This window comes from Anolis sagrei, chromosome 13 (assembly GCF_037176765.1).
Source record: "Anolis sagrei isolate rAnoSag1 chromosome 13, rAnoSag1.mat, whole genome shotgun sequence".
In the NCBI taxonomy this organism is placed as follows: domain Eukaryota; kingdom Metazoa; phylum Chordata; class Lepidosauria; order Squamata; family Dactyloidae; genus Anolis; species Anolis sagrei.
In genome coordinates this window covers 7,321,769-7,349,757 of record NC_090033.1, presented here as the reverse complement: position 1 = coordinate 7,349,757, position 27,989 = coordinate 7,321,769, and the positions used below count along the sequence as shown (strand labels likewise).

The following is a 27,989-nucleotide window of genomic DNA, read 5'->3' as shown; positions in this document are numbered from 1 at the left end:
ATATATGGGAGTTATAGTTCACCTGCATCCAGAGAAAGTGACCCCCACCGACAATAGCACAGAGAAGCCCCATGACCAACTGAATGTACTGCAGGAGTTCGGGGGAATTGACCTTGGGTCTGGGAATCGTAGTTCACCTGCATCCAGAAAGCACTGAACCCAACCAACATCAGATCTGGACCAAACTTGGCACGCAGACCCAACATGGGCAACTGTGAATACTTGCAGGGTTTGGGGGGCGATTGCCCAGGGAATCTGGGAGTTGCAGTTCTCCCTTGTCAAGAGAGCACTAAACCCAGTCAACTCCGGCAAACTCCGGCATTCCCTCCAGGTGTTTTGAACTCCCGACTCCCACCCTTTGCCCAACTTTGCCCGGGTCTGGGTTAACCCATTACGCTGCTGGCGGGCTCTGTGCTGGAAACATGTCAGAAATAAACAAATCTCCACAACCATATTTTTAATAGCCAAAATTCCAAGATGCACCCTGTACAGATTGCTCCTTTTTTGTGTTTTGTCATTTTTTGCTTCTCAAAGAACAGTCCAACGTTTCTGGTTTTGACGGGAAGAGGGTCAGGGGGAGGAAGAGAAGAAGGAGAGAAAAAGACAGGAAAGGGAAGGAGGGAGGTGGGGAAGGGGCCAGGAGGGAGGCCGAAGCGCCAGAGCGACCGACTGTGCGGTGTTGTTGTTGTTGTTGCTGCGTGGCGCTTCTCTGCCAGAGGCGGAGGCCTACTTCCTGGCGCGCAGGGACTTCCGCATGGAGGGCTTCCCCTTCTTGCCCTTGGCGGCCTTCAGGTCTTTCTTGGGGCTGACAGCCGGCGGGGGCTTCTTCTTGGTGGAGGGACCCTTCCCCGAGAGGCTTTTGGGGGCCGGGCGGGGAGGAGGGGGCGGCGGCGGCGGTGGGGCCCCAGGTTTCTTGGCCTTCTTGGTGGGGGGTGCCTTGGCTGCGACCTTGGCCTTGGGGGCTTGAGCTGGCTTGGCCGCGGGCTTAGCCTTGGCTGCGGGCTTGGCCTTGGGCGGCGGGCCCTTGCGGGGCTTGGGCTTGCGCTCCCGCCGCTTGGCCAGGGCGGGGGGCCGGTTCCGGGCCTTGGGAGGGGGCCGCTTCTGCATCCTGCCCAGGGAAAGGAGACAGAGCGTCAATCAACAGGACCGGGACCGGAAAGGGCCGCCTCAGCACTCCATGCTCCTCCAATACCTTTTCTTTGGTGGCGGCTCCTCCTCCTCGGACTCTTCCTCTTCCTCGGAGGCCTCAGACTCCTCCTCTTCCTCATCGGACTCCTCTTCCTCCGAATCCTGGGCTGCTTTCTGTTTCTCCGGGAAGAGAACCCCGGGGCTGTGCGGTCGGGAGTAAAAGAAAGAGAGGAGGGCGGTTCAAAAAATTAACTAGGTATTTTTAATTACAAACATGTGAGTCAAATACTGAAAGGGTGAAATGGGTGCAAGGACTCAGGAAAAGCTGACGCTCTATATAAGCAGCTTTGCCTGTAGCTTAGGAGGCCTCAGTGGGAGAAAGGCTCAGTGTGAGGGAGGCCTCAGTGTGAGGAAGGTCTGGTGAGAAGCTTCGGTGGGAGGAAGCCCCAGATTGAAGGCCTCTTGTGTAAAGCTACTGTGTGAAGCTGCAGTGTGTGAAGGCTACTGAGTGAAATTCCTGTGTAATTTTCAATGTGGGAGAAGCCTCTGTTTGAAAAGGCCTCAGTGGGAGAAAGGCTCAGTGTGAGGGAAGCCTCAGTGTGGGGAGGGTCTGGTGAGAAGCTTTGGTGGGAGGAAGCCCCAGAATGAAGGCCTCTTGTGTAAAGCTACTGTGTGAAGCTCCAGTGTGTGAAGGCTACTGTGTGAAATTCATGTGTAATTTCGGTGTGAGAGGAGGCTCTGTGAGAGCGAAGCTGTTTATCTGCATGAGAAAGAAGCCCAGCATAGAAGCAAAGAGGCAAGCATAAAATCTTTGTTTGTGTCATGGAAACTTTGTTGTTGTAAATAGTTCAACTATATTATTTTACTACAAAGGAATAGATAGCATTGGTCTATATGTTTTTGCTCTTTGTATCACTTTGGGCCACTGGTGCTGGGTCATGCTGCTGCGAATAAGTTACTCTGCTGTATAAGTAACTCTGCCCCCTCCCCCCAACTGCCCTTTCCCCATTCCAGAAGGTTCCCCCATAAAACCCGGTGGCCCCCGACCTGGGGTAGTAAGGGAAGCACAGCTGGAAGGTGCCGCTGAAGCCCTTCCCGGAGATCTGTTCCATCCAGCCGAACTTCTCGCACTTCTGGAGGGTCCTCTTCAGGAGATGGACTGCCGGGGAAGCAATGGGAGAGAAAGAGGGCGTGAAGGAAAGCACTCACGCACTAGCAAAGACTCAGCCAAGGTGATCTGAAGGCATCCTGGAGCAGACCAACAAGAATAAGGTTTCCATAACACAAATAAACAAATACACAGTAGCTTTACATGCAGCAGCTTTCACACAGGGGCTTCTCTCACACTGAGGTTTACCTGACTCTCCTCAGGACACTAGCTTTGGCCTACTAACTCTAACAGGATTCAGCCTAAAAGTGAGCAGGTCAGAGCCTGTTAGAGTCAGTGGGCCAAAGCGAGGGTTGTCCTGAGGAGTGTGAGGTAAACCTCAGTGTGAGAAAGCTTCAGTGTGAAGGATACTGTGTGTAACACCATAATGTATTTGCTTATTTGCGTTATGGAAACTTTGTTGTTCCAAATAGTGCAACCATATTATTTTGCTCCAAAGAAAGAGATTACATTGGTCTCTGTTTTGGTCCTTTCTATCACCTTGGGCTCCTGGTAGTGGGTCACGCTACTGCTAATAAGTTACTCTGCTGTGCATTTATAAGGAGGGTCTTTTGTTAATAAGCCCACTCGCCCAACAAGGAAGGAAGGGCTTGCTTACCCTGGAAGCTGGAGTTGGTCCCCGGGTGCTTCTCCAGGACGTACTTCTTGAGGGCAGTGGTGGAGCAGGTCTTGGGCTCGTTCATGGCCGCGATGGCCGACAGGATGGCGTCCTCCATCAGGCTCCCACCTAGCAGAGGCTTCTCCCCGGACCTCTTCAGCTGGGAGGAGGGGAAACAAGGCCAACGACAGGCAAGGCAGGCTGGGTGAAAAGGGGTCCCAACGGCTGGAAGGGCACGCGCAAGACCAGGGGGGGCTCCTGTCTCACCTGGAAAGTGCCGGAAGCTCCTTTGCCTGTGATCTGCTCCAGCTGGCCCTTCTCCACAGCCCTCTGTAAGGCATTCTTCAGCAACTGAGGTCTAAAGGAAGGCAGGGAAAGGAAGGGGTTAAAGTCACTTTCCTGGGGTGCGCGGGCAGAGGAAACAGTGGGCGCCTCCCTCTTCCTGCTTTCCAGAAGCCAAGCCCTGGTGTCCCCGACTGCCTGGAGTTCTCAATGGGCAGGTCTCTATGGAAACACCGCCTCGAGCCAGAAGATAGAAGGCATGTTTTCAGACAGAACAGACAAACACACGAATTGCTTAGGCGTTCTGCCAAGCTGAGAGAGAAACTGATAAAGAGAATCAAGGCTGCAAAGAAATCCTTTTCTAGTGGCTTGGGATAGAGTAGATTAGGGGATAAAAGTCTCAAGTACAGAATCTGTAGCCAGACGAAGCAACGTTGGAGTTGAATTAAGATGTTTGTCCTGGACCTTGTAGCCAATGGTCAGTACATTTTTGATCTTTCGGACCCTGAGCGAAAACGCTCTTTCGGGAAAGGCCCCCATTTTCGGGAGAGTTGCTCACAAACACAAACAGAGCCTTACGAAGGAAACAAACGGAAACGAAGAGCGATTCCATACAAATGGAGATGACCGGCCACTGACCTGACGTCCACCTTGAGCTTGGGGTAGTACTGGGAGACGTACTTCTTGATCAGGCTGTAGGAGGCCTCCTTGGGTTCACAGAGGCGGGTGAAGGCCAAGGGCAGGACATCCTCCAGCTTCACCGCCGGCTCCGGAGCCGAGGCTGAGGAGTTCTTCTGGAAGGCAGAAGCGCTTGCAGAGAAGGGAGAGAGAGGGGCTTCCCAGGGGATGATAGGAAACACGGCTGAGCTCCAGACTTACCTTCCGGTCCCTGGATTTGGAGGCTGTTTTCCCTGAGTTTGGGCCCACCACGAAGCTCCCGGAGGCTCCTTTGCCCTTCACCTGCAGAAGAGGAAAGCAGAGGTCTGTTGCTTTCTGGCTTCTGTGGCTTCGTGTCCGTTGTGTGTATACTTTTGGACTGGCTGCATTTCTTACCTGCCGAATGGCGCCCCGCGCCAGCTCCCTCTTGAGGGCCTGCTTGAGGAGGAAGCCCCTCCGCTCCAGCTCCAGCGAGGGGTACTTGTTGATGATGTATTTCCGGATGGCCACCACTGAGGCCCCACCCTTCTGGAAGCACGCCTGGGAGAGAAAAGCCCGTGAGGCACTGCTGTGGGAAGAGGCAGGCAAGGGGGGGGGGGTGTCTTGTGCCACCAGCCCCCGCCCACCCTCCTCACCTTGATGGCCTCAATCAAAATGGCATCCATCTTGGGGCGGGAGGAGGCCGCAAAGTGGGTCTGCTTCTGCGCCCGGGCAAGCTGGTTGGCCGAAAGGGTGGCCCAGGCGGGGATGGTCTTCTTGACTTTCTTCTCCTTGTCTTTCGCAGGGTCTTTCTCCCTTTGCGGAGGAAAAGGGGTCAAACGCAGCCAAGCAGCCTCCTCCCCATCTCCTTCCTTTGTAGAGTCATAGAATCACAGGGTGGGAAGGGACCACAAGGGCCATCTAGTCCAACCCCAATCTGCCATTATGCAGGAAAGACAACATCAAAGCCCTCACGACAAAGCTATCCAGCCTCAACAACAACAGTGGGAAGAGACCATAAGGGCCATCTGGTCCAACCCCAATATGTCATTATGCAGGAAAAGCACAATCAAAGCCCTCTTGACAGATGGCCATCCGGCCTCAACAATAAGAGTAAGAATAATAAAGTGTGAAGAGATCACATAGGCCATCTAGTCCAACCCCAATCTGCCATTACGCAGGAAAGACCATTTGACAGATGGCCATCAAGCCTCAAAAACAACAGAGTGGGAAGAGACCATAAGGGCCATCTAGTCCAACCCCAATCTGCCATGCAGGATAGACAACATCAAAGCCCTCCTGACAGATGGCCACCCAGCCTCAAAAACAACAGAGTGGGAAGAGACCATAAGGGCCATCTAGTCCAGCCTCAACCTGTCATTATGCAGGAAAAGCACAATCAAAGCCCTCCCAACAGCCATCCAGCCTCAACCATAACAAGCATAATAAAGTGGGAAGAGACCATAAGGGCCATCTAGTCCAACCCTAACATGCCATTATACAGGAAAAGCATAATCAAAGCTCTCCTGGCAGATGGCCACCCAGCCTCAACAACACAAGAGTCAGAAGAGACCACAAGGGCCATTTAGTCCAACCCCAATCTGCCATGCAGGAAAGACAACATCAAAGCTCTCCTGACACAGGGCCATCCAGCCTCAACAACAACAACAACAGAGTGGGAAGAGACCATAAGGGCCATCTAGTCCAACCTCAATGTGCCATTATGCAGGGAAGGCACAACCAAAGCCCTCCCGACAGATGGCCACTCAGCCTCAATAACAAGAACAATACTAGGATGGGAAGAGACCCCCCCGGGCCACCTAGCCCAACCTGCTTCTTTCTTTCTTTCTTTCTTTCTTTCTGCAGGGAAAGTGCAATCGGGTGCCCTTACTCCTTCTTGGCTTCCTCGGGGGGCTTGGCCTCTTCCTTTCCCTCGGCCTCGGTGGACTCCTTGGCAGGCTCTGTCTCCACAGCAGTGGAGGGATCAGCTGTGGCAGCGGGCGGCGGAACCTCGCTCTCCTGCTCCTCCACAGTTGAGGCAGATTCCTCTGAACTGGCATCAGGGTCTAAGGAAGGAGGAGGAAAGAGGGAGACAGGCACCAATGTGGACCAGGAAACAAAAAGCGTGCCGTACGGACAGAGCACACGCAGAGAGGGCGGCCCACAAGAACAGTAGAAGGAAGTCCCCCCTTTTGTCCATGTGCTAGTAAATAAATAAATTTGAATTATTTACCTGGCTTGGCCTCCTCGCCTTCGGCCGGCTTGCTCTTAGGAGGCGTTTCCCGCGTGGAAGCGTTCACAGCCCGGCGGATTGGCATGGTGCCGTCTTCGAGGGCCTAAGGGAGAGAGAAGGGGAGGGAGGCGGGGCGCCTAGGGGTCAGGGAGGGGCAGGCACGGGTGCGGCTCCCCGTCCAAAGAGAAGGCCCCACTGCCACCGCGGGCCGCTCAAGGCCGGCCCGTGCACGTAAGCGCCTCGAGGCTCATGCGGGAAAGAGAGCGAGCGAGCGCAGTGTCCAGCATCCTGCTTCCGCTGGGGCTCAAAAGGCAGAGAGAGAGACTCCGAGAAGCAGGAGGAGGAGGAGGAGGAAGAGAGGAGCGGGGCCCTCGGGAGCCGCAGTCCGAGGGCCATCCGTCGCCCGGGGAAGGGTCGGCCCCTACCTCGCTCAACTTGTCCGGGGGAGCTCCCGTTAAGAGTGGAAGCGCCTTACGGCCTGCGCCGGGGTCAGCGTCGGACAGATCGGTCGCCATTTAAATTAAGCTCTAGCCCCCAACGGGAGGAGGGTTAACACTTTTTGGAGCCCCCAGGTTTTTAACCTCAAGCGGGGGGGAAGGAAGACTTCCTAACAACCTGAAGTGCAGAAAAGACTTGGTGTGAACAAAAAGGGAACGGGAAAAGGGGGAGAAGGAGAACAGAAGAAGAAGAGAAAACAAAACAACGGAAAGAAAACTTCACATCTACCTCCCTAGAGAGGGAACCTGCGGAAGGAAAACAAAAGGGAAAACAACTCAACGTCATCAGGAAATCACGGCCGCAGGAGGCACCCCAAAGGCCATCCAGACCACGGCCCAGTGGGTTTAAAGCAGGCATGGGCCAACTTGGGCCCTCCCTCCAGGTGTTTTGGATTCCAACTCCCACCATTCCTAACAGCCTACCGGCTGTTAGGAATGGTGGGAGTTGGAGTCCAAAACACCTGGAGGGAGGGCCCAAGTTGGCCCATGCCTGGTCTAGGCACTTCATTTGTGAAAATATCAAAGACTTTGCCATTCAATGAACTTTCCCCGTTTTTTTACAATAGCACCAATTAGGAAGTGGCATTGATAACCCAGGAACGGAAACGATAGTGTCACATCGTGTTATATCTACATGCATACATATGCACTTGTCTCCCTTCCTGTGCCCAACAAGTAGTGATAACAGGGTCTTCTTCGGGGCCACATTTCCCAGGGAAACAGGAGAGAAAGGAGGGAAGGCGCCAGGGTGCTTTCCCCGCATTCTTACGGGGAGGCCTGAAGAGTGTCTACCAAAACCAAAGGGTTGTATTCTCCAAAATTTAAACTCTCGCCTTTCTAACGGGGCTGGAGGCCGGGGGAGATCTCTGGCAAGAACGTTGGAGGTGCTTCTTCAGGACCCACCGAGTCTCTAGTTATAAATGCCCAGTCCCGGCCATAGGTTTTTAAATGCTTGTGTGTCATTCTTATTGTTTATTTTTTGTTTATGAGATTTATATTAACTGTTTTTGTATTGATTGTTTTGTTACTGCCTTTGTTTACTGATGTACTGTGGGCTTGGCCTCATGTAAGCCGCACCAAGTCCCTTGGGGAGATCGTAGTGGGGTATAAAGTATTATTATTATTATTATTATTATTATTATTATTATTATTAGGTCACCAGATAGTTTGGCACTTCCCTGTCCTTATGGTACGCTGTTTGCACTATCCCTTGCCCACCCCTCTTATAGCTTGGTCACACCTATTTTAGTCATCCTGGTCACTGGTTTTTGTTGAATCCTGTCTGATGGAGCTTCAACGCAATTTGTTTTTATTCTGTTACGTTGCCGGTATTATAACGTCTTTTGTTCTATGGATCGCTTTTGCTTTTAATTACGGGTGAATGTTGCAATCATAATAATAATAATAATAATAATAATAATAATAATAATAATAATGTTGCAATCGGCCACCTTGACCAGCACTTAATAGCCTTGCAGTTTCAAGGTCTGCTGGTTGCTGCTCTGAAATAAATTTATTTATTCATTTACTTATTTACTTCATTTTTATACTGCTTTTCTCAACCCCTGGGCGACTCAAAGCAGTTAACAATAGCAAAATTCAAGGCTCAATCCTTTGTTGGAAGGTGGTAGCTGGCCCTGCTTTATTCTTGCCTGGAATTCCTCCGTTTTTTAGTGTCACTCTTTATATACTCTCCTGATTTTAACGTTTTTAAATACGGGTGAATGTTGCAATTGGCCACCTTGATTAGTAATGGCCTTGCAGTTTCAAAGCCTGGCTGGTTGCTCCCCAGGGGAGGAGGGATCCTTTGTTGGGAAGTGTTAGCCAGCCCTGGTTGATTCTTGCCTGTAATTCCCCCGTTTTCTGAGTGTCACTTGTTTGGAATTCCTCTGTTTTCTGAGTGTCCCTCTTTATATACTCTCCTGATTTTAGTGTTTTTAAATACGGGTGAATGTTGCAATTGGCCACCTTGATTAGTAGTAATGATCTTGCAGTTTCAAGGCCTGGCTGGTTGCTGCCCGGGGGGAGGGATCCTTTGTTGGGAGGTGTTAGCCGGTCCTGGTTGATTCTTGCCTGAATTCTTGCCCGTTTTCTGAGTGTCGCTCTTTATTTACTGTTCTGATTTTATAGAACAGAGGGAGCGAAATGTCAGGACAGAATGCTTCCAGAACATGCCCATACAATCTGGAAATCTCACAGCAAATCTATGCAAGCCTATATTATTATTATTATTATTGACACAAAAGCTCAGTATGTCACAGCAAACAAGATCTATATGCTGGATTTCGTATCACAAAAACACAAGTCGAACACTTCCCAAGCGTCTAGGACTGTGTGATGTATTTTTGAGTGATGCTCGCAGATCCAAGTCAGGTGGCCTTTTGCAGTTGACAGATCGTGATTTTGTCAATGTTTGTTGTTTCCAAATGCCAGCTGTGATGATGATGATGGTTATTATTGATCTCCCTCCCCAAATAGGATCCAAGAGGACCGAGGCTTCAGTGTTTGCAACTGGAATTGGTTGAGGGAGCTCCAAAAGGGAGACAAACAATGGTCGAAGCCAAGCATAGGCAAACTTGGGCCTTCCCTCTAGGTGTTTTGGACTCCAACGCCCACAATTCCTCACAGCCTCAGGCCCCTTCCTTAGTAATGGCCTGCAAAGCCATTACTACTAATCAAGATGGCCAATTGCAATATGCACCCATATTTAGAAACCTCTAAAATCAGGAAAGTAAATACAGTGGGACACTCAGAAAATGTGAATTCCAGGCAAGAATCAACCAGGGCCAGCTAGCACCTCCCAACCAAGGATTTCCCCCTGAGCAGCAACCAGCCAGGCTTTGAAACTGCAAGGCCATTACTACTAATCAAGGTGGCCAATTGCAACATTCACCTGTATTTTTAAAAACTCTAAAATCAGGAGAGTATATAAAGAGTGCCACCGAGAAAAGGGCCTGAGGCTGCCAGGAATTGTGGGAGTTGGAGTCCAAAACACCTGGAGGGAAGAAGGCCCAAGCCTGGTCTAAGCACTTTCAATAATAACAGAGACAATAGTAATAATAGTGAATTATAAAATGCACTTTAAATAATAATAATAAAATATAATAAGCACTTTAAATAATAATAACAATAATAATAATAATGCAAAAGTAATAGTGAAACATAATAGGTGAACATAACAATAACAGTACTCAGGCTAAGGCTGGAGTGAGGCCTACCTGGGGGCGGGGCTAAGGCAAGGTGACTGACAGCTCTCCCCCTCGGGTGGGCGTGGCCACAAGGCCCTCCTCAGGCAACCCGACTGGGCGCATTTGCATGATATTAGCATAGCCCCGCCCCCTGCCACTCACCGCCTCCGGGCACTCACCCTCCCGGCGACCGGCCTGCCTCTCTCTCGGTCCCTCTCTCTCAGCGATGGCGCAGAACGAAGGAAGGAAGGCGGCGACGACGACACAAGCCAGAGACGGCTCTGAGGGAAGACGCGGCGGAAGAGGCGGGGCCCGGCGGGAGGCGACAGCCAATGGGAGCCCCGCCAGCCCTGCCGCCGCCGAGCCGGGAGCCAATCCGCTTCGAGGAAACCCGTCGCCTTCGCCTCCTCTTGAACAAAAACAGTCAGGCCTAGGGAGGGGGCGCGGTGCGCATGCGCGCGCAAGGAGAGAGGCGTTGTGCGCAGGCGCGAGGCCCAACCGTCGCCCTCCCCTTGGCGGGAAACGGAAGTTGGCTTTTTGTTTCCCTCCTCCTTTGAGGGAAAACCGGAAGTGGTTTTTAAAACCCCCAATTGGACGGTTAGGCAGGAAATCCCTCCTCAGGCGCGTCGAGAATGAGGAGAGGCCAGGCCTGGGCCCCCTCCGGATGCGAGGAATTATGGGAGTTGTAGTCCAAAGGCCCTGGAGGGAGGGAGGGCCCAATTGGGTCGCCTGGCGGGGATGGGCCTTGAGGGAACTGTTCTTCCGGGCACTCTAGGCCTTCCTGGAGGGTCGTGCCCTTACCTTGGGGGACATCCAGGATAGACTACTGCAACACGCTCTATGTGGGGCTGCCCTTGAAGACTGTTCGGAAGCTTCAAATAGTCCAATGAGAGGCAGCCAGGTTAACAAGTGGGGTGGCACACAGGGAGCATACTTGGGATGCCAGACTTGGCCACAGTGGGGACATCCAGGATAGACTACTACAACACGTTCTGGTGTCACCCAGGATAGACTACTACTGCAACACGCTCTATGTGGGGCTGCCCTTGAAGACTGCTCGGAAGCTTCAAATAGTCCAAAGAGAGGCAAGCCAGGTTAATAAGTGGGGTGGCACACAGGGAGCATACGGGATGCCAGACTTGGCCATAGTGGGTCCACATTCTGGTGACACCCAGGATAGACTACTACTGCAACACGCTCTATGTGGGGCTGTCCTTGAAGACTGTTTAGAAGCTTCAAATAGTCCAAAGAGAGGCAGCCAGGTTATTAAGTGGGGTGGCACACAGGGAGCATACTAGGGATGCTAGTCTTGGCCACAGTGGGTCCATGTTCTGGTGACACCCTGGGTGGACTACTACTGCAACACGCTCTATGTGGGGCTGCCCTTGAAGATGTTCGGAAGCTTCAAATAGTCCAGATTAATAAGTGGGGAGGCACAAAGGGAGCACACGACTCCCATGTTTCACCAGCTCCAGTCCGCTAACAATTCAGGCACAATTCAAAGTGCTGGCTTTGGCCTATTGAGCCCTCAACGGCCCCGGCCCAGTTTACCTGTCCCAACGCATCTCCCTTTACAAACCATTGCAAAGACTAAGATCTTCTGGGGAGGCCCTGCTCTCGGTCCTGCCACCGTCACAGGTGTGCTTGGCAGGGACAAAAGAGAGAGAGACATGGCCTTCTTGGTGGTGGCCCCGCAGTTATGGATCTCCCTTCCTGGCAATGAAGCTTTCAAATGAAGCAGAGTGTTTGAGGACATCCGTAGGGAGACCAAGATGCTTGTTTATAAAGCTATTGTCCTCCCAACCCTGCTCTACGCCTGCGAAACGTGGACTGTCTACAGACGTTACACTCTACTCCTGGAACGATTCCATCAGCGCTGCCTCCAGAAAATCCTGCAAATCTCTTGGGAAGACAGGCAAACGTCAGCGTGCTGGAAGAAGCAAAGACCACCAGCATTGAAGCCATGGTCCTCCGCCATCAACTCCGCTGGACCGGCCACGTTGTCCGGATGCCCAACCACCATCTCCCAAAGCAGTTTCTTTATTCCGAACTCAAGAACGGAAAACTGAGTGTTGGTGGGCAGGAAAAGAGAGTGAAAGATGGGCTCAAAGCCAACCTTAAAAACTGTGGCATAGACACTGAGACCTGGCCCTTGAGCGCTCCAGCTGGAGGTCAGCTGTGACCAGCAGTGCTGTAGAATTTGAAGAGGCACAAATGGAGGGTGAAAGAGAGAAACGTGCCAAGAGGAAGGCGCATCAAGCCAACCCCGACGGAGACCGCCTTCCACCTGGAAACCAATGCCCTCATTGCGGGAGAAGATGCAGATCAAGGATCAACCCACAGTCACCTACGGATCCACAAGAATACTGATCCTGGAAGACTATCCTACTCGGCCAATGAGGGATCGCCTAAGTAAGTAAGTAAGTCCTGGCAATGTCAGAAGGATGGTGGTGGGACCAAGCCTTTGGGGCAGGCCAAGGAGGACACAATAAATATCCCATTAATAAATAGTTGTCACACCACTGTGTTCCCATTCAGCATAGTTTGTGGCAGCCACCAAGTCTGGAGTAGAACAACACCTTTCAAAGGGAGGACCGCTTAAGGAAACAGGAAATCACACCTGCAAACCAAGAACACTAGAATTTTCAAATCTTGTTACATACTGTAACCACCACTAGGACTACCAACTACTATGACTAATTACTACTACTAATCACTACTGCAACTATGACTAATCATGACTACTATTCACTATGATACTAAGCACTACTCACGACTACTAATGACAACGACTAATCACTACTCATTGCTTCGATTCAATCAAGGCTAATCACAACTCACTACTGTGCCTACTTACTACTGCAACTTATTAATACATCTACTAATCACGACAACTACTAATCACTACTCACTACTTATAATTAATTATAACAACTAATGAAAACTAATCACTACTAATGACAACTACTAATCGCTACTCACTGCTACTACTCACTAATCAAGACTAATCACAACTCACTACTGTGGCTACTCACTACTGCAACTTATTAATACATCTACTAATCTGGTGACATCCAGGATAGACAACTGCAACACGCTCTATGTGGGGCTGCCCTTGAAGACTGTTCGTCTTCAACGTCAGGAGAGAATGCCTCTAGAACATGGCCATATAGCCTGAAAAAAACCTACAACAACCCATCTACTAATCACTACAACTACTAATCATTACTCACTACTTACAACTAATAATTACACCTACTAATGAAGACTAATCACTACTGCGACTACTACTCACAACTGACTTATTACTACGAATCACTACTACTATGACTACGAATCGCTACTCACTACTGTGTCTACTTACTACTAATCACTACTCACTACTGCTACTCAAAACTACCATGACTAATTATGACTACTAATCACTACTGCGACTATTCACTACTGGTAAGTAGTGAATTTAGTAAGTAGTAGTTGTAGTCACAAGTAGTCGTGATGACTACTTGTGACTACAACTACTACTTACTAAATTATTTTATATTTTATTTAAAACATTTATATTCCACCCTTCTCACCCCGAAGGGAGACTCAGGGCGGAGCACAGCATATACACAGCAAACATTCAATGCCGGGACACTATCTGCGACTACTTACTACTGCTAATCACAACTTCAACTCAATAGTATTCCTACTCACTACTCTTATGTCAATTTTCCCACTGAAAGCACACTTTTCTGAGACAGGGCAGGGAAGTCATGTCCATGAGGATTTTCTGGTACTTGGTCCAGACCTCAGAAATGAGTTCCCATAGGGCAACGCCAAGGACACGGTACATGGGTCCTGCCTATGGAAAGCACTCTCTTCTGAGACATGGCAGGGAAGCCAAAGCCGTGAGCCATGCTGGATGGAGGCGGGTCAAGGCCTATGTGCTTCCTCTCATACAACAGGGAAGCACCAAGGACATAGTGTATAGCAGGCATGGGTTAGGGCCTTCCCTCTAGGTGTTTTGAACTCGGACTCCCACAGCATGGGTATGCAGATGATCCAGTTCCAAGAGGACAAAGATATGGCCTTCTTCCCTCCAGATGTTTTGGACTCCAACTCCCACCATTCCTAACAGCCCCAGGTAACTCTTTTCCTCCTCACTCGCTTATCTATCTTATCTATCTATCTATCTATCTATCTATCTATCTATCTATATATCTATCGGTCTCTGTCTCTATCTATCTATCTATCTATCTATCTATCTATCTATCTATCTATCAAGAGCTGAAAGTAAGCCTCTCTTAGGTCTATCATTGGGACCTGCAAGTAGGCCTCTCTTAGGTCTATCACTCATCTATCTTAAGCGGCTGAGGCTGTTAGGAATGGTGGGAGTTGAAGTCCAAAACGCCTGGAGGGAAGGCCCAAGTTGGCCCATGCGCAGTATATAGGTTTGGCCCACCGAAGGCACTCTCTTCTGATGATGAAGAGGCGAGGATGACAGCGAAAGAGAAATCCACCGCCCGCTCGGGTTGTAAACTTGCAAGGTTCCTCTTTATTTTGTTCTTTTTTATTTATAATTTTCCGAAAGTGAAAAGAAATAGTTATCAAGTCAATTTCTTCCTTCTCTTTTTAAATATTTGTTCTATGTATTTACAAGCCTTAAAGTTTGCTCTAAAGGTTCAGAAAGTGTTCTCATCACCAACACTTCGTTCGTTCGTTCGTTCTTCCGCTTCCAGGGCAGCAGCACTGTTTGGTGTGTGTGTGTGTGTGTGTGATCAATGCGTCGTTTCCAAAGCAAGTCTGGTCCACGGCCGTTTAGTTTCTCCAACGCGTATTAATTTCCCTTCGTTTACGCTGATCGAGAGGCAGGCAAGAAAAGACCGGATGCTCGTTCGTTGCTCGCTCACCCCTTTTGAGAATGCATTACCTTTGAACTGAAATGAGATGGATCTGAACGGGAGGAAAATTTATTTCTCTGGTTCGTATCTTTCTTTTTTTTTGCTTTCGTCTTTTTGCAAACAAAATTACACTGGCAATTGCAGCTCTCTGGAAAGAATAAATTAAAAGTTTGCTAACGGTTGAAAGGAGGAGTCCTTGTTTAAAAAGAAAAGAAAAACCCGGAAAATTATTAATTTTGCTTTCCCGGTAAATAACAACAGGCGTGTTTTGGTTTCGTGCTCCTGCCCCTCCGTCCAGGTTCGAAGTGGGAAATTTCCCGTTTCCACCTCGTCCGTCCTCCATGATCGCCTTTGCGTTCATTCGTTCGCTCCTCTCTCTCTCTCTCGGGTTGTTTTCCCCCCAAAATCGTGCAAATGTCGGGGGATGTATTTCTGCGCGCGAGAATTGGCCTTGCTGCACTGTGATTGGCGAAAACATGAAACTGGGTTTTTTTAAAAAAATACTTAAATTGTTTTTTCTTAAGTTTTTTTTTGTTTTTGTATTCAGTTTTTTTTTGTTTTGTTTTTTGTATTTGTGGTGTTGGTTAATTATCCTCCGACTCCTCCTCGGCTTCCCTTAGCCACGTGAAGAAGGCCGTGACCGACTTGAGCGCGACGCCTTTCCCGTTCTGCTCGGCCGGGTCTTTACTGCTCTCCCACTTGTAGAAGGCATCCTCCGAGATCACCTCCTCGTCGTAGAGGCAGTCGAAAAACATCCGCAACAAATCTGCGAGAAAGAAGAGAAAGGGGTCGTGAGCCCTGTGTTGTCCAGCGTATCTGTCCGAACGTATCTCCCTCTACGTCCCACCACGGAATTTAAGATCATCTGAGGGGGCCCTGCTCTCGACTCCACCGCTTTCCCAAGCAAGGCTGGTGGGGACGAGGAGCAGGGCCTTCTCAGTGGTGGCCCCCCACCTGTGGAACTCACTCCCAGTGGATATCAGGGCATCGACATCACTCCTGTCCTTTAGGAGGAAGGCAAAGACGTGGTTGTGGGACCAGGCCTTTGGGCAATCTGCTAACTAGATAGGACAACTAGGCAATTAGGACTGGCAGGACTGATATATGTGAACTGATAAATGTGGAAGAAAACTCTGAACCATGAGATAGCGAACATTGACTGGCAATAAGGAAGAAGCGGTTTGTATGAAATTTTATTGGTTTTATTGATTTTAACGGGTTTAGATGCAATGTATTGTTGTTGTTTGCTAATTTGTGTTATTTTGCTTTACTGTTTATTATTGATGTATGCTATGGGCATCGAATTGTGCCTTGGATGTGTAAGCCGCCCTGAGTCCCCTTCGGGGTGAGAAGGGCGGGGTAAAAGTAAACCAAATAAATAAATAAATAAATAATAAATAATTTTGTGGCAGGAAACACCAAATTGCTGTGAGTTATCCCAGCTGCCTGGCCATGTTCCAGAAGCATTCTCTCCTGACATTTCGCCCACATCTATGGCAGGCATCCTCAGAGACTGAACTGTTTGTTGGAAACTAAGTGAGGCTTATATCCCTGTGGAGTGTCCAGGGTGGGAGAAAGACCCACTAAGAAAACCCAACCAATGTTCCGGTCAGCAAAGGACAAGAGGAACCTCTCCCCTCCACCGGAGTCTACCATAAACCTCACAGCTGTGGACGAGAAGTCTCCATAAGGACCCCCAAACGCAGCAGCATTGCCCAGGCACAAACCAAGGAACATGAAAGGCCCTGCAGACTAATCCAACCAGAGTTTAATTTTACTGATGATGTACAATGTTTTGAAATGATTTTATTGTGAATTGTAATTTTTATGGTATTTATGCTGTTAGCATCCTCTGATGCACATGTGAGGCCGTGCTGAGTCAAAGAAGGAGAAGTCAAGTCAGGCAGTCCGAGTCAAGCCAAAAAACAACCAAAGGAAGCTAGTCTGAGTGAAGGTTCTCTTGCTGCTGCTGCTTCGGCGGCGGATGAAGAGAACTGGAGGCTGTAGCCCCTCCCAATGGCTACTTAGAGGGAGAGTGGGCGGGGCCTACAATCTGAAATGTTTAATAGAATTTCTAGAAGGTTCCTAAAGCTTGTTTTGCGATTCACAGTTGACCACGATAGGAAAGGGCGGGATAAAAATACTTAAAATAAAAATAAATGATAAAATAAAAATAAATAAAATAAAACCAGCACGTTATTTGAGAACGCAGAAATGTTGGACCACTCTAACCACCACCACATCACGCTACACAAAGAAGCCACTGAAAGCCACAAGAAGCTGGTGATTTACTAGCTGTGCTAAAGCCCGGCCCACGAAATCAGGATATACCTGGTGACCAAAAGAAAGGAGGAAGTGCAAAACTCCTGATTCTGAACAAATTGTAATGTTTCTCAGTTCCAACTGTGGATTAGTCTTCTCTGCAAGGACGCAAGATGCACAAGGGGTGAAGATACCAAACATCTTTAGGGTTCGGAATAATAAGCCTTGCACGACAGCTGGTAAATCACCAGCAATGATAAGATCTACCAACCGAAAGGTTGCCAATCCGAAGCCTAGGTCGGGGTGAGCTCCCAACTTTCAGCCCAGCTTACAGTTTACCTAAGCAGTTCGAAAATAGCTGCAAGTAGAGAAGTTAGGTACTGCTAAAACAAGGGCGGGAGGTATTTTATGACACCACAAAAAAAAAAAAATCAGGAAATGCCAGGTGACCAAAAGAAAGGAGGAAGTGCGAACCTCCTGATTCTGAACAAACTGTAATGTTTCTCAGCTCCAACGGTGGATTAGTCTTCTCTGGAAGGACGCAAGATGAACAAGGGATGTAGATACCAAGCGTCTTTAGGGTTCGGAATAATGAGCCTCGCAAGATTGCCCGCCTATATGGGCCTCGCTACAATATTATAAATCATGCCTGGTGCTTGCGCCTTTCCCACCTTCCAGAGCCCACCTTCCCCACTACCTTCTGGGTAATTGACTTTGATGGCTATTCATGTCCTCCCTTTCGGTCAATGGCCATGTGCTCTGAACCCAAGACAGAGCGCCAGTGTCCTTTCCCCCACAAGCCCTCCCTCCCTCCCTTCCGCCTAGATTCAAGGCCCAAAAGCAACAGAAGTGGCAGCGGGACACTTACTCGGAGGCTGGTCAAGTTTTACTATGGATGCTTGTAGTGCGTAAAGTGCTTGTAGTTCCTTCTCTGTGTCCGAGTCCAGGTACTTCAGTAAGATCGGCACTCTCTGCTTGATAACAGCTGTATCCACGCGCAAGCTAGAACTATCCACTAAAAAAAAAGAGAATAATCACCATCACCTATGCATACACATAATAAAAGTGAAAATATGTGTGTATGTGTGTGTGGCTGTTGGAAATGGCGGCCTCCCAAGCCTTTCACAATTTATTAAGTAGCTGTACTTGCCATGTGTTACTGTGGGCAACCTTCCCTCCCTCTTTCCATCCATCCCTCTTTTTCTTTCCCTTCTTTCTTTCCCCCCTCCCTTCCCTCCCTCTTTCCTTCCTTCTCTCCTTCCTTCCCTCTCTCCTTCCTTCTTTCACTTTTTTATTTCCTTCTCTCCTTCCTTTCTTCTCTAACTTCCTTTCTTTCCTCCCTTCCCTCTTTCCTTCCTTCCCTCTCTTTCCTTCCTTCCCTTTCTTTCCTTGCTTCTTTCACTTTATTTCCTTCTCTCCTTTCTTTCTTTCCTCCCTTGTCTCTTTCCTTCCTTCCTTCTTTCATTCCCTCTCCTTCCTTCCTTCCCTCTCTCTCTTTCCTTCTTTCACTTTTTTATTTCCTTCTCTCCTTCCTTCCTTCCTTCCTTCTCTCCTTTCCTCTTTCTTTCCCTTTCTCTCGCTCCTTCTCTCCCTCTTTCTGTGTATATGTATTTTGTGTGGGTATATTTGCATATATATGTGTATTTTCCCTACGTGGCTTTGCTGTGAAAACGCACATATGGTACTTCTGAAAATTCCGGAACGATGCTGCGCATGCGCAGAAGTACCATATGTGCGTATTCACAGCAAACCACTAGGGAAACTACGGTTACAGGTAAGCAACCTCTCATATATGCGGTTTTGTGTATGCATTGTAATGTATTATTTTATTTTATTTTGCTTCTGGTGTGTTTTTCAGTGTTTTTCTGAGTGATGGTCCCTCGTTGGCCTGAGAGGTGTCTTGTGTCCAAATTTGGTGTCAATTTGTCCAGTGGTTTTTGTGTTATGCCAACCCCATAAACAAACAAACATTACATTTTTATTTATATACACAGTAACGGCGCTTCATGCAGTCATGCCAGCCACATGACCTTGGAAGTGCCTATGGACAACGCCGGCTCTTCGGATTAGAAATGGAGATGAGCACCACACCCCAGAGTCAGACATGACTGGACTTAATGTCAGGGGACAACCTTTACCTTTTGATATACACAGTAGAGTTGCGCGTATCCAACATAAACAGTCCGGTGGATTGTTGGATAGGCATAAATGTTGGAGGGATTAAGGAGAAGCATATTAAATATCAAATTATGCTATGATTTTACAAATTAAGCACGAAAACATCATTTTTAGCACAAACTGACAGAAAAGGTAGTTCAATACATGGCAACATTATGTAGTAATTACTGTATTTACGAATTTAGCACCCAAACATCGCAATGTTTATGTACGATTCACATTGACCACGATGGAGAAGCGAGACTCAACTGTGTGTATGTGCCTTCCAAATATCAAAGGGTTGCGATGCCTCACCTATAATAGCCGCTTTACAAACCGCTGTCATTAAAGCTCTAAGGAATGTAGGTGAACTCATCTGGCTCTCGTCTAGATTCGCCTGGAACAAAGAGGACAAGCGAGTGTCACAAAGCAGGCCAGAAAGCGTCTCTTCTGCGGTTTGGTGCTGTTGACATGCCAAAGGGCCACACAGAGCATACTGCAGGCATAAAGGCTGGTGTTTCCCCTCCCAGGCCCAGCAATGGACGCTTTTCCTTCCCGGAATGACTATCGGGAGCAACACCCCCCTTGGAGGGCCTTCTGTACCTCGACCCAGTCAAAGATCTGCTCGTCGCTGGCCTTCTCCTCCACAATGAGCTTCTCCAGCTGCCTGTTCAGCTCTTCGTCGGAGAGTTCTCTCTTGGAAAGTGCTTCTGAGGAACCGGAACCGTCCGTCTCTGTGAAGTCCAACTTCTGCAGCGTTACAAGAGAAGGCGGAGGGGGCGGCTCAGCGTAACAAAGGGAGGCGGGAGCTCCTTCCGGCCAAAGGCCTTCCCGACGGAGGCCGAAGCCCAGCCTCGATTCCGACAAAGCGTCAGCACCCCAAACGCAGCCCAGCTCACCTGCTCCGTGAGGAAGGCGTGGACATCCTCCTCTTCGGGTAAGAAGTCTTTCCAACTGAGGCCAGCCTCCTTCCACAAGGCGGCCACTTTCTTATGGCTCTGAAAGGCAAGGCAAAGCGGACCGCGGGGCTCACTCATTCTTCCAAGCTACGACCCACGGAGACGTTCCCCGGCTGCCCATCTCTCCGGACAAACAGACCCGCAAGCACTTACCATTTGTTTGCATAGAAGGTGCAATATTTCAGAAAGCAAGATGCCGGCTCTTCCCACGGGAAGCAAGGGTTTGCTAAATTCTCTGCGATGTAAGAGAGAGGGAAGGGTCAGCCAGAGATGGAAGACATCTCTCTCAGAACTATTAAGTATTAACTCGGTATTTTGAATTACAAAAATGTGAGTCAAGCACCGAAAGGGTGAAATGGATACAAAGACTCGGCAAAAGCTCTAGTTCAATATAAGCAGGTGTGCCTGGAGCTTACTTACTAGGCCTCAGTGTTAGCAAACCTCAGTGAGAGAGGCCTCAGTGGGAGCAAGGCCTTAGTCTGATACAGCCCTCAGTATGAGAAGGCCTCTGTGTGAAAAAGGCTTCAATAGGAGAAAGCCCTGATAGAGCCCTCAGTGTTGGCAGACCTCAGTGAGAGGCCTCAGTGTGAGAGAGGCCTCAGTGGGAGCAAGGCCTTAGTCTGATAGAGCCCTCAGTATGAGGTCTCTGTGTGAGAAAGGTTTCAGTGGGAGAAAAGCTTCAGTGTTGGCAGACCTCAGTGAGAGAGGCCTCAGTGGGAGCAAGGCTTTAGTCTGACAGAGCCCTCAGTATGAGAAGGCCTCTGTGTGAAAAAGGCTTAAGCGGGAGAAAGCCCTGAAAGAGCCCTTAGTGTTGGCAGACCTCAGTGAGTGAGGCCTCGGTATGAGAGAGGCTGTGGGAGCAAGGCCTTAGTCTGATAGAGCCCTCAGTATGAGAAGGCCTCTGTGTGAAAAAGGCTTCAGTGGGAGAAAAGCCTCAGTGTGAGGTAGACTTCAGTGCTAGTAGGCCTCAGTATGAGAACGCTTCAGTGTGAGAGAAGCCCCAGGTTGAAGGCCTCGTGTGTAAAACTACTGTGTGAAGCTCCAGTATGATGGCTGCTGTATAATGCTACTGTGTGAAGCTCCTGTGTAAGTTTGGTGTGAGAGGAGGTTCTTTCAAGAGCGAAGCTGTTTATCTGTATGAGAAAGAAGTCCAGCGTGGAAGCTGTTCAAAGAAAAGAATAAAGAACTTTGTGTTGTGGAAACCTTGTTGTAAATAGTGCAGCCATATTATTTTGCTATAAAGAAAAGCCTCCCGAAGGAAGAGATCACATTGGTCTTTTTATCACTTTGAGCTACTGGTGATGGGTCATGCTGCTGCTGATAAGTTACTCTGCTAATCATTCTTTTGTTAATAAGCCCTCTGGCCCAACAATCTAGCTCCTCTTCTGGCTCCCTGACTAACCCGCTGTGGGAGTGGGCTGCAAAAGAGAGAGCCCTGCTTACGTGAGAAGCTCTCTCATAGAGATCCCTCCTTCCTTCAGCATCGGCGTCACCAATTCCGCCAGGTACAGCCAGATGTGGGGGATATCGATGGCCATGTCGTCCGCCATCTCCAAGGTCTCCGCAAACCTATGTGGGGGAGAGAGAGAGAGAGAGAGAGAGAGAGAGAGAGAGAGAGAGCCAAGCTGCTCAGAATGCCCTCCTTCCTGCCTGCCATTCCTCCCTTCCTTGGCGGACTACGCACCCCTTGAAGAAGTCCTGCTTGCCCAGCTTCCCCAACTGCACCAACTGATACAGCAGCTGGCCCATGTGGTCCCGGGTGATCTGGCTGCGCTCCAGGGTGGACTCCACGCCGACTTGCACAAAGACGGGCAGCGCACCCGGCAGGCCCAGCTCCTCCACGCACTGCATCGCTTCCTGCGTGAGGACAGAAATGCAGGAGATAGGGGAGTAAGGCATGCCACTCACTTTCTTGACCATCGGCAAGCAGACACCGAATCAGGCCGTTCTACATACAGACCAACTTAACCCTATCTGGGATTCCCACTCTTGACTACAGAATCAGCGCCAAGTGCTGAAACCACAGAACTCCCAAGAACAGCGTGAGAGAGAGAGAGAGAGAAAGAAGGCTTCAAGCCCCCCCAAATGGGCTCTATTATTATTTCTTCTTTGTGGAGTCTGTGAAAAACACACATATGGGATTATCTTCTGCGCAAGTGCACACATACAAATTTCACAGACTACCATTCAAAGAAACACAGCTACAGGTAAGCCACTCGTTATTCTTCTTCTTTGCTGAGTCTGCGATAGACGCACATATGTACATGCGCAGAAGATAATTCCATATGTGCGAATTTCACAGACTACCACTCGAAGAAACACAGTTATGGGTAAGCAACTCGTTCTTCTTCTTTGTGTAGTCTGTGAAAGATGCACATATGCGCATGTGCAGAAGATATTCACACATCTTCTGCGCATGCACATATGTGCGTCTTTCACGGGCTCCACAAAGAAGAAGAACCAGTTGCTTCCGTGTAACTCTGTTTCTTCAAATGGTAGTCTATGAAAATTCGCATGTATGTGCATGCGCAGAAGATAACCCCATACGCGCGTCTTTCACAGATTCCAGGAAGAAGAAGAATGAGTTGCTTACCCGTAACTGTGTTTCTTCGAGTGGTAGTCTGTGAAATTCGCACATATGGGGTTATCTACCACTCGAAGAAACACAATTAAAGGGAAGCAACGTGGTTGTTCCAGTGTGCCTTCCCAGAATAAGGGAAACTCTTAGCAACGTGCCCTCAAGTGCACTTTGATTTAGGATTGCCTGCGCGCCCTCATTTTTCTTTGAAAACTCTATCCTAGTTATACCCTACCTTGTTCATGCTCAGCATTATTTTTTAAGTTTTAAATTATTACATTTGGCCCAGCCATAGGTTTTTAAATGCTTGTATGTTATTGTTATTGTTTATTTTTGTTTATGAGATTTATTTTACTGTTTTGTATTGATTATTTTGTTACCGCCTTCGTTTTATTGATGTACTGCGGGCTTGGCCTCATGTAAGCCGCACCGAGTCCCTTGGGGAGATGGTAGCGGGGTACAAATAAAGTATTATTATTACTATTATTACAAGTTTTTTCCTACCTACCTTATAATCATTGATGTGCAAGAACTCATCGATGATAGACCGGCACTTCCTCTCGATCTCCTCGTCAGACAAGGCTGGCTTTTCCAGAGAGGGCGACGTGGACGTTTCTGGCTTGGCTGTTAAGGAAACTGAGGTCGGGAGAAGAGAATGAGGTGGAGGAGCCTTTCTCCCTTGAAGGGAGGACAACTCATGTGGGCACAAGCGCCGCACTGAGCCCTCACCTGGGCTCTCCTTGGCCACCTTGCTCCTCCCGGCCTCTGCGGTGGCACTGGTCCGGCTTCCTCCTCCTCCTCCCTCCGCAGTGCCACCGGTCAGCTGCTTGACGGCCTCCAGCATCTCCCTGCGCTGCTCCTCCTGCGCCTGGTTGTCCAGCAGCTGCTCCTTGCTGCCGGCACTGCTGACCCGCAGGAAGGTGTTGGGGCGGGAGAGGGCCGAGGGCAGCGGCTTGTCGTTCTTCTCCCGCCCAGTGCTCCCACGGCTGTGGAAGGGAGAGGAGGGTCAGTGCCCGGGTAAGGGGGGGGTCTCCCATCGCAGTCAAGAAGACCGCCTCATATTTAAAACTGATTGTGAGCATGTGTGGGAATCGTTGGTGGGGTTCAGAATGCTCTTTGATTGTAAGTTTGATAGATAGATTTGTTTGATAGAGTCGCCGTAAGGCTGATATATGCGGTATAGAAGAAAAGCAAATAAATAAATAAATAAATAAGTGAACTATAAATTCCAGTAACTACAACTCCCAAATACAATTTCCCCAAACTCCACCAGTGTTCACATTTGGGCATATTGAGTATTCGTGCCAAGTTTGGTCCAGATCTATTATTGTTTGAGTCCAAAGTGCTCTCTGGATGTAGGTGAACTACAACTCCCAAACTCAAGGTAAATGCCCACCAAACTATAAATCCCAGCAACTACAAGTCCCAAATGACAAAATCAATTTTTTGAGTAAAGGACATACATTGGGTTGTTAGGTGTCCTGTGTCCAAATTTGGTGTCAATTCCCCCAGTGGTTTTTGAGTTATGTTAATCCCACAAACGAACATTACATTTTTATTTGTATAGATTGCTATGTTGTTTATTTTACTGCAATTTGTATTTTTGTATTGTAATTTGTTGTTCGGGCATGGCCCCACGTAAGCCGCTCCGAGTCCCCGCTGGGGGAGATGGTGGCGGGGTATAAATAAAGATTATTATCATCATCATCATCATCATCATCATCATCATCATCTCTGAGGGGCCATGGTGGATGGATGGAGATATATATAAATATAAATATATATGAGAGTTTAGGATAATAAGCATGGGCACCATGCAGTCAACCTAACTAACAGAGCTCACCTAAGAGCTCTGTTAAGTTTCCTCTCTTGTAACACACACAGCTATGCAGATGATATGAAACGGCATGCATGGAGGGTGAATCAAGGCCACAAGAGGAGGGGGGGGGGGGGCTCACCTGGTTAAGGTCCTGCGAGCGTCCGACTCGGAGGATGTGGCCGAGGCAGAGACCGATGATGACACAGGAGGCTGCAGTGCAGAGAATCGGTTCAGACTAGTGGCACTTGGTCGTAAGGAATCTGTAAGAGGATGTTGGGGAGAGTGACAGCTGTCTCCAGACTCCAGGAAAACGCCCCAAAGAGGAGAGGGCGGAAAGCTCCCCCGCGAGCGCCTAGCCAGGTGAGGAGAGGAGCTCCCAAGCCGGGTTTGGGACCACTGGGAAGGCGTTTGGCGAAGAGGTGCTCTGTGAGTGTCTCTGAATGATGTGTCTTGCTTTTGGGACTTGGGATCCGCCCACAACTGAGGATGGGGCCCCTCTCTCAAACTCAAGAGGGTTCAGGGGATTCCAAAGAGAGAGAGATGGGACGCCAGAGCCGGCCAGCCACGCTTACCGATCTCGCTGGCCTTGGCGCCGCCGCTGCTGCCCTTTCCCCAGTTGCCCAACTGGGCTTTAGGCACAAGCTGGATCTTCTCGTCGAGCGTGGGCTGCAAGGCGACACAGAGAGCTGCCATCAGGCCCTTCCTTCCCTCCCTCCTTCCTTCCCCCCTACTTTACCTTCCTTCCTTTCCTTCCCCTCCCTTTCCTCCCTCCTTCCCTTCCACCTTCCTTCCCTTCCTTCCTTCTTTCCATCCTTCCTTCCCCCTTCCTTACTTCTCACCTTCCGTCCCTTCCCTTCTTCCCTTTCCTCCTGCCCTCCCTTCTTTCCCTTTCCCTCTCTCCTTCTTTCTGTCCTTTCCTCCTTCCTTCCCACCTTCCTTCCCTTCCCCTTTCCTTCCTTCCCTCTCTTCCTCGTTCCTTCCCTTCTTCCCTTTCCTCCTTTCCTCTCACCTTCCCTCCCCTCTTTCCCTCTTTCCCTCCCTCCCTCCCTCCTTTCTCTCCTTTCCTCCTTCCTTCTCCTTTCCTTCCCTATTTCTTCCCTTCCTCCTTCCTTCCCTTCTTCTTTCCCGCTTTCCTTTCCTCCTTCTCTACCTTCCTTCCCTTTCCCCCTTTTCCCTTCCTTCCCTCCCTCCCTCCTTCTCTCCCATCTTCCTTCCTTCCTTCCTTCCTTCCTTCCTTCCTTCCTTCCTTCCTTCCTTTCTTTCCTTCCCTTCCCCCTTCCCCCTTCCTTCCCTCCCTCCCTCCTTCCCTTCCTTCCCCTGAGACCGCTCTCCAGAAGTGCCCCTTCTTACACCCTCACCTTGGTGATTTTAAGGAACTTGGTGGGGTCCAGCACACGGCTGTTTTTCGCCCCCTGCACCGTATTCCAGCCGCCCTCCTCAACCCGCTGGACACCTGCCGGGCACACAACAAAAGGTCACTGAAGTGTTTATATATATATATATATATTCTCATTTATATCGCCCTTTGTCTCTCTAGAGATTTGAAGAAGTGGCTCACACGAAAGGCAACCAATGTTACAATAGAATTATGCTGAGAATCAATTCAAATCCTATTCCCAATGAAAACTGCTCAAGGTGACCCATTGTGGGGCCACGTACCCGGCCTCCTCTTGTCTTTGGTCATCAGTTGCTGGACCTTCCGCTGCTCCTCCTGCTCCTCGATCTTGGCCTCCTTGTGGATCTGCTCTATCGTCTTGGGGCCCTGGTCCGCCCTCCGCGACACCCAGTTGCACTGCAGAGGGCAGGAAGGCGAGTTAAGGGTCGCAGGGGCCTGTTCATTCTGGCCAGAAGCGAAGGGGGAAATGGCTGGCGGGTCTGGACACAAGCGAGCCGTGAAGCCAAGCCTTGCCCTTTAGTCAGCCTCTGGCCATCCTTTCATAAAGCAACACCCCCAGATACACGTACCTGCCTGAGATCTATGACGTCCTGAAGCATGAACCGGATCCGAGAGGAGGTTTTCCTCTCCTTCACGATCTTCTCCATTTGGTTGAAGTACTGATCCATCCGAGGCTGGAGGGAGGGGGAAACACAGCAGGCACTCTTCTTTCCACCTCTTTACTAAACCAGCCCCGCTGCTTTGATGCTGGCCTCCGTTCCCTCGGCCTGCTCCCTCCCTCCCTCCCTCACCTTGGCCTTCTCGAAGTCCAGGTCCTTCCCGATGGTGGTCAGCAGGCGGCAGAGGCACTCCAGGGACTCCTCGTCATGGTTCTTCAGGAGCTTGACCACGCAGTCGTGCATGATGGCCTCTGTCAGCATCTTCAGCTTGAAGAGTTCCCCGATGAACTTGATGTTCCCAATGGAGCGCCGCCGGGCCTTGTCCTTGGCGTCTTCCAGCTCGTCGTGGAGCCGGGTCCGCTCCTCCGGCTGCGGGAAGCTCACAGTGAGCGAGGGCCGAAGGCAAGCCAAGGGTTGGCCCGCTAGAGCTCCCCTTCCCTTCCCAACAACGGACGCTCACAAAGAACCCTTCTGCATCTGTATCTCTTAACACAGGGGTCCTCAAACGACGGCCCGGGGGCCACCTGCGGCCCACCGAGGGCATTTATCCGGCCCGCCGAGGAGGAGGCAGAGCTCCTTTCCTTCTTTCTGTTTCCCCCTCCTGCTGTCTCTCTTTCACAATATATCATTACATATTGTGTTTTTGATTAATCACTATGCTTTATGTTCAGTTTGTAACAATGAAAAACAACAACAACATCTGGTGAGCGACAGGGAAGGAGTGGCAGGTGGCACGAGTTTTTCATCCTTGCGGCCCACTGGTGGTCTACAGCCCACAGGTTAAGAACCACTGATTTACAAGAACTAGGTTATAACACAAATAAACAAATACATAGTAGCTTTACACACAGCAGCCTTCACACTAAGCTTCTCTCACACAGAGGTTTACCTCTCACACCACAGAACGAGACTAGCTTTGGCCTACTCATTCTTTTCTTTGTAGTAAAATAATATGGCTGCACTATTTACAAGAACTAGGTTTCCATAACACAAATATATAAATACATAGTAGTTTTACACACAGCAGCCTTCACACTGGAGCTTTCCCACATTACCTTCTCTCACACAGAGGTTCACCTCACACTATTCAGGATGACACCAGCTTTGGCCCACTGACTCTAACAGGTTTTGGCCTACTCACTCTTTTCTTTGTAGTAAAATAATATGGTTGCACTATTTACAAGAATTAGGTTTCCATAACACAAATAAACAAATACATAGTAACTTTACACACAGCAGCCTTCACAGTGGAGTTTTCTCACACAAAGGTTTACCTCACACTTCTCAGGACGACACTAGCTTTGGCCCACTGACTCTAACATCTCTTTCAGTACTTGACTCACCTTTTGTAATTAAAAATACCCAGTTAATTTTAGATATTTCTGACAGGACTCACCGCAGTGGCTGCTTCCAGCTCCTTCTGCTTCTTCTCGAAAACGTCATCGTCAGCTTTGTCCTTCTCAAACTCCTTCTGGCAGCGGTTCAGAAGCAATTTCCGGAAGTTGACGGTGCTCCCGGGCTTGTCCGCCATGGGCACTTTCAGCTG

The 27,989-nt window shown here is 49.3% G+C and overlaps 2 protein-coding genes across 16 annotated transcripts in view; both read right to left on the bottom strand.

The window, feature by feature from the left end:
* Positions 1 to 442: 442 nt before the first annotated feature.
* Positions 443 to 10,063, bottom strand: HP1BP3 (heterochromatin protein 1 binding protein 3). 7 transcript variants are annotated; one of them, XM_060758862.2, is made up of 13 exons: positions 9,910 to 10,010; positions 6,471 to 6,660; positions 6,046 to 6,148; positions 5,704 to 5,878; positions 4,469 to 4,628; positions 4,230 to 4,373; positions 4,056 to 4,136; positions 3,816 to 3,970; positions 3,162 to 3,252; positions 2,895 to 3,054; positions 2,176 to 2,287; positions 1,193 to 1,330; positions 443 to 1,108 (listed from the first exon to the last, which is right to left on the bottom strand). In XM_060758862.2, the coding sequence occupies exons 2-13, from the start codon at positions 6,558 to 6,560 to the stop codon at positions 727 to 729; spliced, it is 1,791 nt and encodes a 596-aa protein (XP_060614845.2). In that variant the 5' UTR covers positions 6,561 to 6,660; positions 9,910 to 10,010; the 3' UTR covers positions 443 to 726. The 7 variants fall into 7 exon arrangements, with proteins under 7 accessions (XP_060614845.2, XP_060614848.2, XP_060614847.2 ...); XM_060758865.2 differs by having other exon boundaries at positions 3,816 to 3,967; XM_060758864.2 differs by having other exon boundaries at positions 6,471 to 6,677; positions 9,910 to 9,994.
* Positions 10,064 to 14,244: 4,181 nt separating this feature from the next.
* The window catches only part of EIF4G3 (eukaryotic translation initiation factor 4 gamma 3), a 56,293-nt gene continuing 42,548 nt past the window's right edge, over positions 14,245 to 27,989 (bottom strand). For all 9 annotated transcript variants that reach the window (XM_060758877.2, XM_067472695.1, XM_067472696.1 and 6 more), the window contains 17 exons: positions 27,840 to 27,986; positions 26,576 to 26,812; positions 26,354 to 26,458; positions 26,048 to 26,180; positions 25,747 to 25,841; positions 24,961 to 25,054; positions 24,528 to 24,648; positions 23,299 to 23,555; positions 23,078 to 23,205; positions 21,676 to 21,848; positions 21,435 to 21,560; positions 20,145 to 20,226; positions 19,932 to 20,030; positions 19,636 to 19,782; positions 19,348 to 19,429; positions 17,744 to 17,890; positions 14,245 to 15,379 (listed from right to left, as the gene is read on the bottom strand). In XM_060758877.2, coding sequence (XP_060614860.2) covers positions 15,198 to 15,379; positions 17,744 to 17,890; positions 19,348 to 19,429; positions 19,636 to 19,782; positions 19,932 to 20,030; positions 20,145 to 20,226; positions 21,435 to 21,560; positions 21,676 to 21,848; positions 23,078 to 23,205; positions 23,299 to 23,555; positions 24,528 to 24,648; positions 24,961 to 25,054; positions 25,747 to 25,841; positions 26,048 to 26,180; positions 26,354 to 26,458; positions 26,576 to 26,812; positions 27,840 to 27,986 — 2,355 coding nt within the window. In that variant the 3' untranslated portion in view covers positions 14,245 to 15,197. The remainder of the gene's footprint in view (positions 15,380 to 17,743; positions 17,891 to 19,347; positions 19,430 to 19,635; positions 19,783 to 19,931; positions 20,031 to 20,144; positions 20,227 to 21,434; positions 21,561 to 21,675; positions 21,849 to 23,077; positions 23,206 to 23,298; positions 23,556 to 24,527; positions 24,649 to 24,960; positions 25,055 to 25,746; positions 25,842 to 26,047; positions 26,181 to 26,353; positions 26,459 to 26,575; positions 26,813 to 27,839; positions 27,987 to 27,989) is intronic.